Here is an 18,099-nt window from a genome sequence, read left to right as displayed (position 1 = left end):
TCCTCCCTCGCTCTCCTTAAGATGCAGAGGCTGTTAATTTGCCCCAGGTATGTAAGGAGGACCTAGAAAACCATACTACTCTGTTATTGAAAATAAAAATGGTATTGGGCTACATATTGTTTATTATTATCATTATTAGCGCTATGGTATTTAACCCACTATCGTAATCAATAAGACACAGGCACCTGTTAGATTTTATAATTACCTTATTTATCTTGGGCTGGGTAGATAGTTCACCTATGCTATCTCATATCTTCTAGCCCCATGACATTCTTGGAGTCCTTTCTCCCAGCCCACATGCGTGGGTTCCTCCTCCTCAATATCCTTCTCCTCAATAACCCATCATGGTGTCCTCCTTCCTCCTCCCTTCTGATCTGTCTGTCTGCTTCCGGTGATTCTCCTGTTCCCAAAGCCTGGGATCCTTAGCCACGCCCACATCTTTCTGCCCTGCCCCGGTACAGGCCTTTTTTATTAGCCAATCATAAATAATGTCAAGGATAGGTGTAACCAGATCTTGAGGGCCAGTAATTAGCATCAAGATACAAGCGTCAGACCAACCAACACTACTCTCTGGACACAGTGACTCTGGCTTCTAACCCCAGCACTGCAGAGGCTCAGACAGGAAGATCAGGTGTTTGAAGCTAGCCTGGGCTGCATACCAAAACCCAGTCTTAAAAACTAAGAACAGGCCAGCCTGGGGAGCTAGTAAGGTAAGTTTTTGCCTCACAAACATGAGGACCTGAGTTCAACTCCCAGAATTCACACTAAAAGAAGAAAAGAAGCCAGTATTGCTAGTGTGAGCTTGTAATCCCAGCACTGGGGCGGCAGAGACAGTGGATCCCTGCAGCTTGCTGCCCAATTGATCTATCCTACTGGTGAGTCTTGGGGTGAGAAGCCCTGTCTCAAAAAACAACAGATGTGGCTCCTAAGGAACACCACTTGAGTTAACCTCTGGACTGAACATGTATGCATAACATGCGCGCGCACACACACACACACACACACACACACACACACACACACCCTGAGCATCATGCAGTGGAATCAGTAGTCTCTGAACTATGGACTTTCCCTCATTCAGTACCCCCAATACTCCTATAAAGAGGGTGTTATTATTCTCACCTCACAAAGGAGGACCCTGGGACTTATTGGGGTTCCGATAGTGTTCCAAGGGTCATAAATTAGTATGTGGCAGAGGCATGTTTGCGACCAGGCAGTTTTATATTTTATGAATGAATGTTTACCCTACATGTATCTACATGCACCGCATTCATGCCATGTCTTTGAAAGCCAGAAGTGGGAGGCTGATCCTCTGGAACTGTGTCCACAGTTGTGAGCTGCCATACAGAAGCTAAGAACCAAACTTTGGTCTCTGCAAGAGCACAAATGCTTATATAACTGCTGGGACATCCTTCCACCCTGCCAAGCAGTTTTATCCTAGAGTCTGAGTGTTAGACATTGTAGCAGTCAGGCTTCTCTAGCACAGTGATTCCCAACTTTTCTAATGCTGTGACCCTTCAATACAGTTCCTCATGTTGTAGCGACCCCCCCCAACCATGAACTCATTTCATTGTTATTCCATAACTGTAATTTTGCTACTGTTATGAATCACAATGTAAAGATTTTTAGAGACAGAGGTTTGTCAAAGGGGTGGCGACCCACAGGGTCAAGGGGATTTATTAGAACGATTTACAGGCTGTGGTCCAGCTAATCCAACAATGGCTGCCTATGAACAGAATGTCCTAGAATACCACTTGAGTTAACCTCTAGACTGAACATGGATGCATTAAACACACACACATACACACACACATACACACACACACACATATCCTGAACATCACGCAGTGGAATTAGTAGTCTCTGAACTATAGACTTTTCCCTCATTCAATGCCTGCAATACCCCTATGAAAGTAATTGTTTGGTCCATGAGGCTGGGTGTCTCAGCTGCTCTTCACTATACCCCAGGATCCCCAGTAAGCAGGCTGTAATGCTGGTGAAGAAATGGACTTGCCAGGAAAGTGAGAACAAGCAGGCAGAGAGAGAGAGAGAGAGAGAGCTTTCTTCTCCCGTGTCTTTATATAGACTGCCAGCATAAGGCGTGGTGGGTCTTCTTACCTTAAAAGATCTGGATTAAAGGTTTGTTACCCCACCCCAAAGATCAGGATTAGAAGTGGATCTTCCAAGCTCAAATATTTTAATGAAGGGGGGGGGGGGAATCTCACACAGATGTGCCCAGCCACTTGGGTTTTAGTTCAGTCCAGATGTGGTCAGGCTCACAACCAAGAATAGCTATCACAGATATGAACTCACACATGACCCCTTCCCTTGTCTCAAGCCAAGGACCTTACTTGAGTATTCAGAGGTATTGGAGTTCGATGGGACCATCAGGTGAGTGGGGCAGCATTGTGCGGTTTCTGAACTTGACTTTCCCTCTTTTGTCTTCCCCTCTCATACAGCTGCCAGTGTAGCCCCAGGGTGTGGCCTGAAAGTGGCCTGTGTATCCGCTGCAGTGTCTGATGAGTCAGTGGCTGGGGACAGCGGTGTGTACGAGGCTTCTGTGCAGAGGTGTGTTCCCGGGTGTTGTTCTGTTCTTGGGGAGCCTGTGAGCTCTGGATATTCAAGCCTATATTCCACAGGATGAGGTAGGGCTCCGGTGACCTAGCCTTTCCCCTGGCAACCCTCTTTGGAGCCAAGCTCAACATGTAGGCAGCAAAGACTCATGTGGTGTCCAAGGCTTCTAGGGCAAATGCAGGTTCTGGGGTAAAACTGCAAAATGTACGTCAGGGAAATAGATACTAGAAAAAGGGGGTGCATCCTAGAGAGGGGTACCAAGCACCTAGGAAAATGAGGATCCAGAGGAACACTGAACACACAGCCAACAGCCTCACAGCAAGAACCCTGAGTCCAAAAACAAAAAAGCTTTTGTTCGTGGACAGGAAGCTAACCCCTTCTGCTGGTGTCTTTTAGACTGGGCACCTCTGAAGCTGCTGCATTCGACAGTGATGAATCGGAAGCTATGGGTGCCACTCGGGTTCAAATTGCCCTGAAGTAAGTGATGGGGGGGGGGGGTCAAGGACAGAGACCTTGACCTCTTCTTCATTGACAATATTGTACCTTCTTGGCTATCCAAGGAAGAAGCAGGACCCTCTAGTCTTGGTGGGCTCTTGAATAGAGGGCTACTTGTCCCTTCACCATAGATGAGGAATGCTGAGTTTCTTGTGACGGATACTGAGCCCCTGTGATGGGTACTGAGCTGGACGATGGCAAAGGCTTCCTATTTGTGTAGTATCTACTCTTATGGTGGTTGTCTTTCTGTCCCCATCCACGCTCCTGTGTCCCTAATTCAGGTTGACCCTGGGGGCCACAGCCCAGCTCTGACTGATGTGTGCATTGCTACCACTGCTAGTTTTCCTTCCTGGGGGATGACTTCCACATTTTCTTCTGCAAACATTTAAAATGTCGGAAAATTTTACACTAACTTCTGGCACCTCTTTAAAAATGGAAATGAGCGGACCAGTTGGATGGCTTACCCAGTAAAAGCGCTTACCTTGAAAGCCTGCGTTCAGTCCCCAGAACCCACAGCGGGGAAGACAGAACTGACTTCCAAAAGTTGTCCTCTGACCTCCTGTGCCCTGTGGCATGTACACATCTGCACACATATTCACTCTCTGTAATAATAATAATAAATAAATAAAATAACATTTAAAACTTAAAAAACTAAAAAGGGGCTGGAGAGATGACTCCGTGGTTAAGAGTCACCAGTTAAGCTGCTCTTGTAGAAAACTCATGTTTGGCTCCCAGCATATACACACGGGTGACAACAGCCTGGAACTCTAGCTAAAGGGGATTGATGTTCCTGGCAGCTGCCAGCACTACACTTACTTACACACACACACACACACACACACACACACACACACACACGTATATATATTAAACATATATGTCTTTAAAATAAAAACAAGCCAAGCATGCTGGTATACGTCTTTAACCCCAGCACTTAGGAGGAATAGGTAGGCTGATCTCTATGAGTTTGAGGCCAGTCTGACCTCCATAGTAATAGTTCCAGGCTATATAGCAAGACTTTGTTTCAAAAATAGACAAGCAAATAAAAATTCAGATAGCTGCCAGTTCTGGACCTGTTTCTGGTCATGGCCACAAAGCTAAGGTTAAGTGCTGTCTGGCTTGCCATACTTGACAGAGCAGCCAGCAGCCATGACATGGGATTGCTAAGAAAGAAAATGTTGTGCATGGTGGCACATACCCTTAATCCTGGCACTGGGGATGCAGAGGCTGAAGGATCTCTGTGAGTTCAAGGCCAGCCTGGTCTACATAGACTAGCCAGGGATACATGGTGAGACCCTGTTTTAAGAGGAAGAAAAGAGGGAGAGAGAAAGGGAGGCCAGGAGAAAGGAAAGAAGGAAGGGAATCATTTGCTGATTGGTGCTGTACACGCCCCTTCATTTCAGATATGATGAGAAGAATAAGCAATTTGCAATATTAGTCATCCAGCTGAGTAACCTCTCTGCTCTGTCCCTGCAGCAAGACCAGAAAGTGTAAGTATGAGCCCTGCCTTTGTATACACCCTCTCCCCTGCTGTGCTTCAGCATGGGAGAGCTCTTTAGCTCCATCCTGCTCCAACTCAAACTTTAATGCAAGTGAGCATGCTGCCACCGCCTGTGGGCACACGGCCACCGTGGCAAGGTTGCTAGCATTGGAGAGCATCACTATGGATAGCTTCTCCACTTCCGGGTACAGCCTGGAGGCCCACCGCACGCTGCTCCGGGAATGCTGGATGAGCTGGTCCTTCATGGAAATCTCCTGGACTGTGACCTCATGAGAGCAGTCAGGTCTGTCATCTTCCCTAGGCTGAAATGACTCTCTGCCTCTCCTGTGGACAGTCACTGTGCTTCTCTAGGAAGAATGTGACGGTGTGTTACCTGGAGGCACACACCTGCGCTGTCTCCATGCATCCCTGCTGTACACCGGGCTCACTTATCTACCCACATATTTTCTCCCGTAACTAGGTCATAAGGCCTGGAGAGCGACAGCAGTTGCTGTATTCAACCAGTGTCCTGGGAGAGGACACTGTGGGGTGAGGAGAGAAAAAGCTGACAAAAAAAAACCCATGAAAGACCAGACTGGGTTGTTTCTAGTCTCCGCCCCCTCAAACAATGGCAGGACCATAAGTGCCCAGATTTGCTCCTTGTGCAGGGCTCTCTGTGCCTGCAAGAACAAGGTCTAGGTCCAAGGACAAACACATCTGTAGCTGTGTTAGAATTGTCACAAAGTGACAATTGTCGTAAAGCACTTTATGACAATTGTCGTAAAGTGCTTGCCACAAAAGTATGAGGGACAGTGTTTCATCCCAAGGACCCACGTGAGGAGGCAGGGCATGGTAGCACTGGCAGGCGTGGATAGGCAAATCCCTGGGGCTTGCTAGCCAGCCCGCCTAGCCTATTCAGAAAAGCTCTAAGCCAATGAGAGATCTGCCTTAAAAAAAAAAAAAATGGTAGACAGCATGTGAGGACTGACACTCAAGATTGACCTTTGTCCTCCACTTGGTGCTCGTGAACTGCTGCCTGTCCATGTTTGGAACCAGTTCGCCTCAGCCTCCACAAACTTTGGGACGCTAAGAATTTGGACATAGGACATTCTGAGCTCTCCTTCACAGCTGTCTCCCTGGGGATTTCTGCGGTATGTCAGCCCTAGCTGGCTGATGCAATTCTGACGGTTCTGACTCCTCCAGGAACATCCGCGTGGCCATCCTGCCTTGCTCTGAAAGCAGCACCTGCCTGTTCAGAACCCTGCCTCTGGACTCTGCAGATACCCTCGTGTTCAATGAGGCATTCTGGGTGTCCATGTCCTACCCAGCCCTTCACCAGAAGACCTTACGAGTAGATGTCTGTGCCACCGACAGGAGCCATGTAGAGGAGTGCCTGGTAAGGGCTGGATCTGTCTCTGTCCGTCTGTCTACTTGGCCTTCAGTCCTTAAGACATTTGCGTGGTACAGGTTGGGGTGTGCTCATTCTGAATGTCAGGCAGACATGCCTCCCCAGAGAATAGGGTCTCAGATATGTGGGGAACCCCCTACTGGGAGAGGAACAGCAGACCTGAAAGCACCTGGAAGTGCATGCCACCTGCCTCACCCTCGCTGTGACACATCAGAGGTCAGACAAGAAGCTCGGGGTATTAAGAACAGCCTGACGATCAAATCTCGCCTTTAACACTCGAGGTCTAGCTGAGTGGCCTTGGGCAAGTTCCTTAACACTTCTGCTTTCCACTTTCTTTGTCTACAGTCCTTCCTGGTTGTGCACTGGTGAATACATGCACACAAAGCACCCAACAAAGTGTCTGACACGGGTTCTCAGTAAACGGGACCTTTCCTGCTCACCCCCCTGACCCCCTGGCTTCCTCCTCCTCACCATTGGCAGGAGCCAGGGTCGGAGAGGCAGTGGCTCTTCGAAAGCCATGTACTTCAATACAGGCAGAGCAAGGTTGTACAACCTTGAATAACCCCTCCCCAGGGGATTGTGGGATACAAAACTTTTTGTTCTGAGCTGAACAAAATGAAAGGCTTTCTTAACTCTGATGCCATTTTAGAGTGTTTAAAAGGCAGCTCCCGTGTCTTTAAAGCAGTGTGGGCTTTAGAGGTTTCTGCTGAGAGCCCATTCGGTGCCCGTGCCTGTGCTGGGCACTGGAGAGCTGGTGAGAGCCCCTTAGACAAGGAGACAATGTTGGCAGCTAACACACAGACAAACCATGGTACGGGCTGTGTTGGAAATGGGTGGGTTCAAGTGACAGAAGAAAACGTGAAGCTCGTGTAGAGGATAGGCCAGGGGTTTGTCTGTAGCACTGAGCAGTCTCCCTGCATCCACATCAGGAAGCTGAGAGAGTGCAGTTGCTCTCTCAGCTCTCTCTCAACCATGGCAGTTGCTCCATCCCCTGCAGGCTGGTCTTTCTCCTGGTGGCAGCCACGGGCCTTTTTTTTTTTTTTTTGCTCAGAGTGGGAGACCCCTGGCTGTCCAGCCTCACCTGGGTGTGCTCTTAATGAAGAAGCCTTCCTGCTGGGGAACTTGGGGAGCTGCATTCTCAGGAGTTAAGGACAAGTCAACAAGCTAACCCTTCCGAGCCCCCCCCCCCAGAGCCTTCAGTGCCCAGTCTCAGTTCCCAAGTCTGTCGTGCAGCTCTCTGATGGAGCAGGAATGCAATGCTCCTCAGACTTGGCACACATAGCAGGTGTTGTGAGTCACCTGGCAAAGTACAGGTGGATTCAGCAAACCTGAGAATCTGCGTTTCTAACAGGTTCCCGGGGAGTGGGAATGCTACAGTCCCTGGTCACATTTTGAGTGATACGAACATAGAAGGGCGAAGTACCCACCCAGGCTAAGTGCTCAGTGGACGTGCCTGTCAGTCACTTTCCTGCTGAGCCCGTGACAGAAGACCTGCCTCTTCTGATGATGTTACCATGGACACAAATTCAACAGTGAATGTCAGTCAGATGACATTTTCTGACAGACACTAAATTAGGTCCCCGACAAGCACTCTCTCCATTGATTTCAGTCATCTTAAAAACAGCTACTTGGTGCCAGTGGGAAACTGAGATGAAAGATCTTACTTTGGGTCATACAGTTACACGGTGGCAGAAGGTGTGTTTGGACCCACTGTCTGCAGGGCATACATTCAAGCCCCCCAGCGTCCTTTCTCTGCTAGCTCAGTGCTCCTTGGAGGCTACAAATGGTAACAAGAAGGGCTGAGGAGGCACGGCAGGCACTGAAGGAAAATGTTGCCAGACCCGGGGTCCTCTGGTCAAGCTTTCCTCAGCCCTGGGAATTCCAGAATCCTGTTTTCTTCTCCTGAGTGGGTGCCTTTTATTCTTCCTTCCTAATTGAAGTCTGGCCATTGCTGGTTGCCATGGCAACAGCCAAAGCACTCATCTGACAGTGGCTTGTTGCTGCCCATGACCAATGGGAAACCTCCTTCCCTGCCTACATTGGGAACACGAAAAGCTTCGGTTTGGGTGGCTGGAGGAGGAGAGACAGTGAGACCGGAGAGGGAAAGGGTCCCTGGGCTCCCACTCAGAGACTCCCTGCCTTGCTGGGGCTTTGGAATCCCCAGTCTGCTTTAAGCCATTTAATCAGCCATACCATTAATAAGTGCCTGTGTGTTTACCGTTGGGCCAAAAGCCCCTTATTTAACTCTCAGCACACAGCCCCAGGGAGAAGCATCCGGGTGTTCTTCATTTTACAGAATGAGCATGGCCCCCAAAGGCTAAACTACCTGCCCAGTTCATCCAGTGAAATGACCAAAGACCAATTTGCATTTGAACACATTCACCTTCTTCATGTGTTCCTGTTGAACTGTGTTATGTTATGTTTCCGGGTGACCAAAGGCTTCCCCCGACCGCAGGGTTCAGGGGAATGCACAGCCTGCCTTCCCTAAGATTGTCAGCAGCAATTTTGCTACCTGTGTTACTGTGACATCCCCTTGCTCCCACCAAGCCACTAAGGCCGGCGTCATACAGCTCAGGCCCTGCCAGGTAGACCCCACCATTGGCCGTAACAATAGCTCCCTTGTTCCTTTCTCACTTGGTGTCACTAACCCGGAAAATCCCCAGCCCTGCCAAGGCGAACCCCACCCCCACCTGTGCAACTGGACAGAAAATACACCTAGGCAGTGCTGCGTGGCATCCTTTGAAAGTTCTCATTCACCAGTGTTTTCCCACAATCCCTGAATGCCCCGCATCCTCACACTCTGTCTCCTTGGGCCATTTGCTCTCCTGGTTGTACATTCCAGCGTTTATGGGCTATTCAGTAAATCATGTATGTTGAATCCATGAATGAGTAAATGCCCTCAGAAATGCTTCTAGTTTGTGAAGGTGAATGATATTCATGCCTGTGAGCCGGTACCAGCAGGCAGTGCATCTTGTTGTCATTAATAATAATCTGATGAAGGTGTCATGCTTCCAAGCTGTTCTCGTGGTCCCTCCTCAGCTTGTACCTCGAACGTAGCCTGTCATGTTCTGAACTGCAATATCCATTATATTTGTATGTCCCCCCAGGAAACTGCCATTCCCTTGGTGGGGGATCGTGTTCTAGATGTTTCTCTGGCTACAGGGAATACTTATGGAATTAATAAAGGAGTAATGTACATAGTCTTCTGTATACTTACATTTATTCTGGTGCCTGGAGCATGGCAACCATTTAATTCCTGAATTAAAAACACCACCCCCACCCCCCCATCCTTGCATATAGAAGCTGTTCTCCTCCTTCCCCTGGTGAGGAAGCTGGTGTCAGAATCGTAGTGTCACTACCTGCTGGCTTCCTCTCCCTGTTCCACACTATTCTCTCAGAAATTGCTGCTAGTCAGCCAGACTCAGCAGTCTGCACCACGACCTGGTACGTCCCGTTTCAGGTTGAATATCCGTGTCAGAAATACTTGACCAAAATGGTTTCAGATTTCAGGGGGGGTTGTTTGTTTGTTTGTGTGGGGGTTCATGGTTTTTGTTTGTTTGTTTTTGCTTTGTCTTGTTTTACTTGTTCAGAATATTTGCGTGTATAATGAGATATATGCTGGAGCTGGAATCTGAGTCTAAATAGGAAATTTGTTTGTTTCAGATACACCTTCTATCCCTAGCCTGAAGGTAATTATAGAATATTTTCAGTAACTTTGTGCATGAGAAAAAGGTGTGGCATGGCATTTTTTTTTTTTTTATTACTTGTGGCATCCTCAGATAGTCTTGGGGTTTGGAGCAGTTTCGATTCAGATTGACAGCAGCGATGCCCACCCTATAGAAGGAAAAAGCAGAAAACAGGCTCTGGGGCGGGTTAAAGAGCCCCTGCCTCAGGCGAGCCCTCCCCGGTTCTACGCCCACTTTGCAAAGTGGCTCCCACTGACTCATGTGCCACCCATAGACCCAGCCACTGGTGTGTGAAAACAAAGGGGAGAGTGGGTGGGTTGACCCCTAAACCTGTCCTGAGCTCTTCAGAAGGACTGGGTAAAATACTTAAATGCCTAAGGAATGGGGCAAGGTTAGCTTGCGGGGCTTCCCTCTGGGACTGGACCAGAAGATGCTGTACTTGAAAAGCTTCCTTTGTGGTGAGGCAGGGTAGTCTGTTGCTGTTCCTTTTTAACTTAAGGAGTGCATTTGTACGATTCAAAGAAAAGGTACATGAAAAGCTCCCACTCTTTGACATCAGCCCTCATCCTACTTTGTACCTTATATAGTTAGCCATTTGGATTTGTTTATTCTTTATCTTCCCATTATTTGTTGTGGAACACATGATCGTCTGTCCCTTTGTACATCATACACCGTGCAAGTGTGTGTGCTCGTGCGTGCGTGCGTGCGTGCGTGCGTGTGTGCGTGTGTGTGTGTGTAGTTGTTTTTGCATTTAAATGTGAACCATAATCCTAGCACACTTAGAATGTGGGGTCAGGCAAATTAGTTCAAGGCCAGTCTCTACTACCAAAAAAAAAAAAGTCAAAATGAAGGCTCCTGTTTATGGGTCGAACTGGTATCAAGGAGATAGAAGCCTACACGTGTGATTTCCAAGCCAGGGGGTAAATGCATCCATATTTTTGCTACATGTTACCAAATTCCTTCTATAAGGAATGTAAGAGCAATCTCTCTTGTAATTGCTTGTTCAGTGTTGTGCTCCTTGGGACTCTCAGCTGCTAGAAAGGGATCCTTATTGTCCTAGTACTCAACCCAGAACCTAACCCAGATTAGCACAGAAGTATCAACAAGCAAAATTCAAATAACCCAGTTTTTTTTTAAAAAAAAAAAAAAAAAAAAAAAAAACAAAAAACAAAAAACAGGCCACGTGTGAGCCTGATAGCACAAACCCATAATCCCAGCACTAGGGACGTAAAAACAGAAGAATCAGAAGTTCCATGTCATCTTCAGCTACACAGCAAGGTCGAGGCCAGCCTTGGTACATGAAGACCTGTGTCAAAAGATACTAAACGTATACATTCAGAGAAGCTGAACATGGTGGCACAGTGGCTGTAAATTAACACTCAAGAGGCTGAGTTCTGGATATGGGTGGGTAACATAGTGAACCCAAGGCCCCTATCTCGTGGGGATTGCTGTTTTCCACATGGTCAACGTTAGCTGACATACTTAGTCTCTCTCGTTGTTTGTCCCTAACAGGGAGGTGCTCAGATCAGCCTGGCGGAGGTCTGCCGGTCTGGGGAGAGGTTAACACGCTGGTACAACCTCCTGAGCTACAAATACTTGAAGAAACAGGAGAGGGAGCCCCAGCCAGCAGGAGCTCCAGGACCTGACCACATGGTGAGTGGACTAAGCTGATCGGGCTGCAGGCCTACTCCCACCGCCTAACCTGCAGCACCCGGTGAACTAGAGCTAGGCTTGTAGCACAGGAGAGGAGCCCAATGTAGGAGAAAACAGAAGCAAGTAGGAGGAGAGGGGTCATAGAGGAGTGGTCTTCCCTGAGCGGTCATGACCAGCGCTCCCTGTGGGTTCTCATTTTCTTCTTCTGAATTCTGCTGTATCTTACATCAGCAACAACAACAACAAAAAAAAACTTTTAAGTTTTTAAAATGTCATGTAGAAGGCTATGTGGATCAGCGGATGGGACCAGTCTAATAAAAGTGAGATCCCAGATAAAAGAAGGATAGAAGGAAGAAAAAGCTGAGAGATAGAATCCAGGTCCTTTGCTTTGAGGACCTGAGACTGGAGGGGGGTTAGGGAAGGCTGCCCAGAACTTGGCTCTTTCGGGGCCAGATGATAGATGGGCCAAGCATGTCACTTCTTTGAGACTCCATGTTTTCACGTCTATAAGGAGTTTGATACGGTTGTTGGGAAACTTTGAGGATGTGAATGTAGCGAGTGCTTGTTGTGTAAATGGCAACTGGCCTGTTTGAAAATGCTTTCCTTGCTCTGGCTTGACTGTGTTTTAGTGCTGGTCATTGAAAACAGCCCTCAGCTCTCTCTGTGTGTGACTGTTATCCAACATAGGGAGCCAGAAGCAGAAAGATCACTGAACGTTTGAGGCCAGCTTAGTCTGCAGAATTAGTTCCAGGCCAACCTGTTTTTAAACAACAACAACAACAACAACAGAAAGACACACACCCAGTAGTTCATGGCTTCTCTCTGTAGAGCATGGTGGCTGTGTGGTTCAGTAAGCCACTGTATATGAGCAAACCACCTGTTATGGCCCTTGCTTAATTTTAGATCGCTCTCTCCTTCCCCAAAGATCGTGTCAGGAGTTTCCCAGCCTGGGGAGTGGGAGCGGGGGCTGACAGTGAGGGCAAATGAACCATGTGATGAGAAAGCCAGGGCTTCCGTCTTTGCTCGGATGTCAGCTGTCTCAGAGCGAGCACTGTCTGCTAGGCTATTCTTCTGTGCACCCACCATCACAGTTAAACTTCCTAATGACCTTTCCCGGTGCTCATTAGAAGAAAATGAGGGCCAGAGAGATTCAGTCATTCTCTCAGGTCACACAGTCCTCCTCAGGAATGACACCACTCGATCCCTTCTGGAAGCCCTCCACATCTGTACGCACGCACCCCAACCCCAACTTGCCGCTGTGTCTTTGTCCCCAGACAAATGCTTGCCTCCCTCTTGATCCTTAAGGTTTTGCTATGTCCTTGATGGTTCACGTGGCACGAAGACTCTGACAGACAGCTCTCTGATCTCCTTCAGTCAGAACTATAATGCTTTCCCTTCACTGCTAAACTAACTTTGTGCCAAGTAGGTCCACACACATAGAGAGATGCTCTCCAGACCAGCCGGGGAAATGAAAACAATAGTTCCCATACGTGAGTGACTATGGGCTAGATGCTTGGCCCCTCCAGCCTTCGGGTTTTTTTTCCCCTGTGTTCTCTTGGAGGGTTACGTATCCGGATGCCCGATAGGTATGACGGCACCCAGGGTCCCCACTGACCTGGCAGCCTCTCTCTCCGCAGGATGCTGTGTCCGCCTTGCTGGAGCAGACAGCTGTAGAGCTTGAGAAGAAGCAGGAGGGGAGAAGCAGCTCCCAGACACTGGAGGGCAGCTGGTAAGTGAGCACTCTGTGAGGCTGGACTCAGAGAACTCTGACCACAGGGCACCCAAGGCCAGGTTCCCCTGAGCATCAGAGAACTGTGCATACAGCCACTGCGGGCATCAAGGCTGGCTGGGCGCATGGCACCTAAAACCCTTCCCCAGTTTATCTTCCACAGACTCCCCATGCCTTGTGCCTGCCTGATGCTGCTGTTTATTTTAGTATGCTGACATTTATTTGGACTTTTTTTTTTTTAAACTGGGCATCTGTAATCTCAGAACCTGGGAGGTTGAAGTGGAAAGATTGCTATGAGTTCAAGGCCAGTATAGGCCATCCCCCCGCCCCCCGCAAAAAAATAGGTTTCTTAAGCCTGCTGTAGATTTTAAATTTGAATCATTTACCATAAGCTGGGTATTATACAGTAAGAGTTGTACTTGGTTACTAGGAATAGATGGAAGAAATAAGAGAAATGAGAAAGTTCTGGGTTGGGAGTGAAGCTCACTGGCAGAATGTTTGCCAAGTACACATAAGGTCTTATGTTCAATTCCCAGCACCTGAAGGAGGAGAGGAGGAGGAGGAGAAGGAAAAAAAATATTGAAATTGATTCTTTGTTACTTAAGAACAAGAGGAAACAATCCGATCTCCCAACTCTGTATTGTTACTGGGAACCCAGGTTCCTTCTCTCCCTCCCTCCCTCTCTCTCTCTCTCTCTCTCTCTCTCTCTCTCTCTCTCGTTTGCTCTCTGTACTGTGAGACCTCAGCATTGAGGCTGCTTTATAAGCTCAAGATGGCTGCTCCCAGCAGGCAGTCATCCATCAGGAAAGATGCATCTCCTAGCCAGGCAGTTCTTCAGCAAGTCACACACAGCAGCATCCACTGTGTCTCCTCGGCTAGCCTTTGCTGTGTGGCCCCCTCTGCTGTGGAGGAGATGGGCAAACAAACACTGTTGCTTAGACGTGAAAATCAAGTTCCTGCCATTGAAGCAAAGAGGCGGGAATACACCTGAGGCAGAAGGGCTTGCTCAGCCTCAGAGGGGAGCTGTGGAAAAGTCAAAAGCATCCTAATAAAATGCTCACTAGGCCAGACCCCTTTCCCCCCTCACCCCCCACCCCGTATTTAAAAGGAAAGGCAGGGCACAGTGTTCTGCACTGTGTGGCTAGATGCTGCGGGACTCTTTCATGTGGACAGCAAGATGGCGCCACACACTTCAGCAGCAGAGACTTCTGCTAGGGTTTCAATCCTGTCCTTTGTATAACCCTCAGCAAAGCAGTTTCACTTTTTAGTTTGTTTGTCATTGCTTGAGACAGGTCTCACTGTGTAGTCCTAGCTGTCCTGGAACTCACTACATATACCAGGCTGAACTCCCAGACAGCCACCTTCCTCTGCTTCCTCAGTGAAGGGATTAAAGGTGAGCCATCAAACCTGGCTGCACTTTTACTTGTAATAAAATTAACATGTAGCAGGGCATTGGTGGCACACGCCTTTGGTCCCAGTGCTAGGGAGGCAGAGGCAGGCAGATTTCTGAGTTTGAGGCCAGCCTGATCCACAGAGTGAGTTCCAGGACAGCCAGGGCTACACAGAGAAACCCTGTCTTGAACAACCAAACAAAAACACTATACACATGCAGGTGACAGTACCCTATTTTGGTAACTGTGCTGTGTGTCATGGTCACAGGGGACTGATGGGTGACATCTGCTTCATAGAGCAACAGGCAGCCACTTTCAGCCATTTTGTTGGCCAGTTTTGTTGTGTTTTGTTTGAGATAGGGTCTGACTGTGGAGCCCTGGCTAGCCTGGCAGTCACTGTGCAAACCAGGCTTGCCTCAAATTTGTGGATAAATCCTCTAGCCCCTTCCTGCACTATTCCCAGTTTCCTTTAGCCATTCTTACACACAACCTGCTATTAATGGTAGCCAAAGTGTGCAGTAGCATGGCGGTACTTCTTTTCTCTCAGTCACGAGATACTCCTCACCATGTGAATATCTTTCCCTCCCTTCTCTTGGAACTGCCATTCTCCTTTACATATAGAATCAAATAGTTGACGTCACAGAGAGGAGGGGAGGATGGCAGTGTCTGTCTTTCTGTTCCTGGTGTCTGTCCCTAAGCCTACTGTCCTCCAGGTCCTTCATGTGGTCAAGGTGACAGCTACTCTGGCTGACTAGCATTTGGTATACACAGACCATAGCTGCTAGTGGACACTTGGCTGAGTCCATCCCTTGGCTGTTGTGCACAGTGCCGCAGTGAACAGGGAGTGACCAGCCTTTCTACCTCAGTCAGCAACCTACAGAACACACTCAATAACTCCTGTGTTATCACTGTTATAGTCCAGAATTCTGTAATCGGTCTTCCCTCACAATCTTTGACTCAGGGGTCACCGTATGTTTCTTGGACAGGACCGGATGGCAAATACCATCTTCTGTGGTTACACAGCTTCTGCTGTCGTCTCCTCAAGTTGCCTCTACAGTGTGAAAGCAGCCATGGGCGATGAGTAACCAGTGGCCATGTCTGAGTTCCATGGACAGTCCATGTATGGACACTGGAATTGACATTTCTTAGCATCTGTACCTGCCACAATGACCATTGCCATTTGTTTGTTCGTTTGTTTATGTTATTTGACAGATGGGCTAGGGAATAGGCCAGGTAGATACTTACCTACCATGCACAAAGCCCTGGGTTTGATTCCCCGCACCCCACAAACTGGGTGTGATACCATATTACCTATACTTACAGCGCATGCACTCTGGAGAGGGAGGCAGGGGAAGCAAATTCCCAGGGGGCCACATAATGAGGTCAAGGCTCACCTAAGATGCTTTGAGACCCGATCTCCACATAAAAATAAATGTAACTGTAAAAGCAATTCACAGCTTAAACTGTTCCCCAAACAAGCAGTGGGTTGGACCCGCTGGTGATAGTTTCTGAATATGCACTCTTCTTTACCATCTCTCCATGTGATAAAGAGCATACCAGGCCACTGGAATTTTGCATTCCTTTGTTTCTGGCTTGGTCACAGTGTCCATCTCACTCTCCCTGTCCCTGGCAACCCTTATGTTGACAGTCACCCAAGCTAAGCTCTGATGCCAGAATCAGCCCAGGTCCCCTCTCCCCACAGCCTGGCACACGATCACTGGTTTCTACTGAATTCCAAGCTAATGCTGAGACTTTTCAAGCTGTCTCCTAGCAACCACCTTCTGTTCTTGCTCCCCTTGTGGCCCCCTCTCTCCCCACCCCCTGCCATTCACACTTCCCAGATGCCAACTCACAAAGAGGGCCAGGCCTCCCAAAGCTGCTGCGGTGGGGTGGGTCCGTCTACAGCTCCCTCCCCCAAGCCTGGAGGTGGCTTTTGATCCTGGGGCAATCACCAGCTTCCATGCACCTGCTGAGCCCTGTCATCCAGTGGAGATCTCCCAGAAACCAGCCCTTGGCACCAGGGCACTGACCTGCAGTATTAAGGCCCAATGCAACTCTGCTACCCTCTCCCTCACTCTTTTTAATTGTTTAGGTGCCTTCGCTGCAAGCATCAAAGGAGCATTTCTCTCTCTCTTTGTGCCCTCTGTGGCAACACTGGCCTCAAGCTCTCTGAGATCAGGTGTGCGTCACCACACCCAAAGTAGAAAAGTGCATTTGTTTTGTTGAAGAGTCACAAGCAAAACGCAGAAGAGCCAGCAAGGTGGCTCAGTGTGAAAAAGCCCCTGCCACCAAGCCTGATGACCTGAGCTCAATACTAGAACCCACGCAGAGAAGGGCAAGAACCAACTCCTGAAAGTTATCCTCTGAACTCTCACTCGCACGTGTGCTCTGCGGTGAGGGCATGCTGGTGCCCTCCCTCACGGGCGCGTGCATACACGCAGTAATTAACTAGAATGAAAACACAGGACAGGTAGCCTCCACCCCTGGGAGAGTGAAAACCCCCGATGTGGTGTCTGTCTGAGACAGTGTTTACAGGTGCCACTGCTGTGTCCCTGAACCTGAGCATGGCAGCTTTCAAACACAGATGGCGCGTTCTCAGGTAGGATTGTTAGACAGGAAACACCCCCAGCAACAATACCCTGAGCATGCACCCTCCAGCATGAACTACTGTACTAATGTAGAATGTGTTTATTTGGGGCTGGGGATAGAGCTCAGTCGTAGAGTGTTTCCTAGCATGGAAGACGTCCAGGGATCAGTCTCCAGCGCTGCCAAAACACGAACTGAGGAAGCCTGTGTTTATGATTTGACAGATGATACTACTGATTTGCCCACGAAGCGAGCATCGCTTCCTCACATTCTCACTCTGCGTAGAGACGTGTCTGCTTTCTTTCTTTTTTTTTTTTTCCCTAAGATTTATTTATTTATGTATATGAGTGCTCTATTTGCATGTATGCCTGAATGGGCAGAAGAGGACATCAGATTCCATTGTGGGTGGTTGTGAGACACAATGTGGTTGCTGAGAATTGAACTCAGGACCTCAGGAAGGACAGCCTCTTAACCACTACACCATCTCTCCAGCCACTGACGTGTCTGCTTTCTAAGCCTTCACCAACACATGATAGCATCATCTGGCATTTTGTGTTTATTGTTTTGTATGCTACTGCATGTGTGTTTTGTTTCTCTGCACTATTGAGATTGAGTGGGGTCTTTTTCCCTGTCCTGGAACATTTCAATCAGATCTACAGTAAATAGCAGAGACCAGCCAAGCGGTCAGGTGCTCAGTTGGGCTAAACCACCTTGCTCCCCCATTAGCAATACTGGATGAGGCCATCAACCTGTGAGCCTCACCCTCAACCTATGGGGAGACCACACTGCCCCGCAGCACCATTGACTTTCTGAAGCAGCCAAGAAGGGCTGGAGATTGGCTCCTGCAGAAGGCCCCATGTGTGTGCTACCTGTGGGTCTGCGTGTCTAAAGCGAGCGAGGCTGCTGGCTGCAGAGGAGAGGAAAGCTCCCCTTATTGAAAGCTCCTCCTTAGGGGGGAGGCGTCTCCATTGCAGGGTTTCCAACAGAGATGGAGGTTGACCTTCCCCACTGGGGAAGCCTCAGGGAGTTGCTGTGTTTCCCCACAGTGGATACTGTATGGACCATTCTTTTTTGGCTGGGATTCTTGCTGCCCTGCG

At 48.6% G+C, this 18,099-nt stretch overlaps 1 protein-coding gene across 1 annotated transcript in view; it reads left to right on the top strand.

Annotated features, from left to right (window-relative positions):
- Positions 1-18,099, top strand: part of Wwc1 (WW and C2 domain containing 1) — a 144,326-nt gene that overhangs the window by 111,361 nt on the left and 14,866 nt on the right. The window contains exons 12-17 of the mRNA XM_055604602.1: positions 2,460-2,568; positions 2,971-3,051; positions 4,473-4,559; positions 5,753-5,945; positions 11,156-11,296; positions 12,934-13,025. Of these exons, the coding sequence (XP_055460577.1) occupies positions 2,460-2,568; positions 2,971-3,051; positions 4,473-4,559; positions 5,753-5,945; positions 11,156-11,296; positions 12,934-13,025 (703 nt within the window). The remainder of the gene's footprint in view (positions 1-2,459; positions 2,569-2,970; positions 3,052-4,472; positions 4,560-5,752; positions 5,946-11,155; positions 11,297-12,933; positions 13,026-18,099) is intronic.

This window comes from Psammomys obesus, unplaced genomic scaffold, assembly GCF_907164565.1.
Source record: "Psammomys obesus unplaced genomic scaffold, mPsaObe1.curated_primary_1811, whole genome shotgun sequence".
In the NCBI taxonomy this organism is placed as follows: domain Eukaryota; kingdom Metazoa; phylum Chordata; class Mammalia; order Rodentia; family Muridae; genus Psammomys; species Psammomys obesus.
Note: the sequence above shows the minus strand (reverse complement) of the source record. Positions and strands in the feature narration are given on the sequence as shown.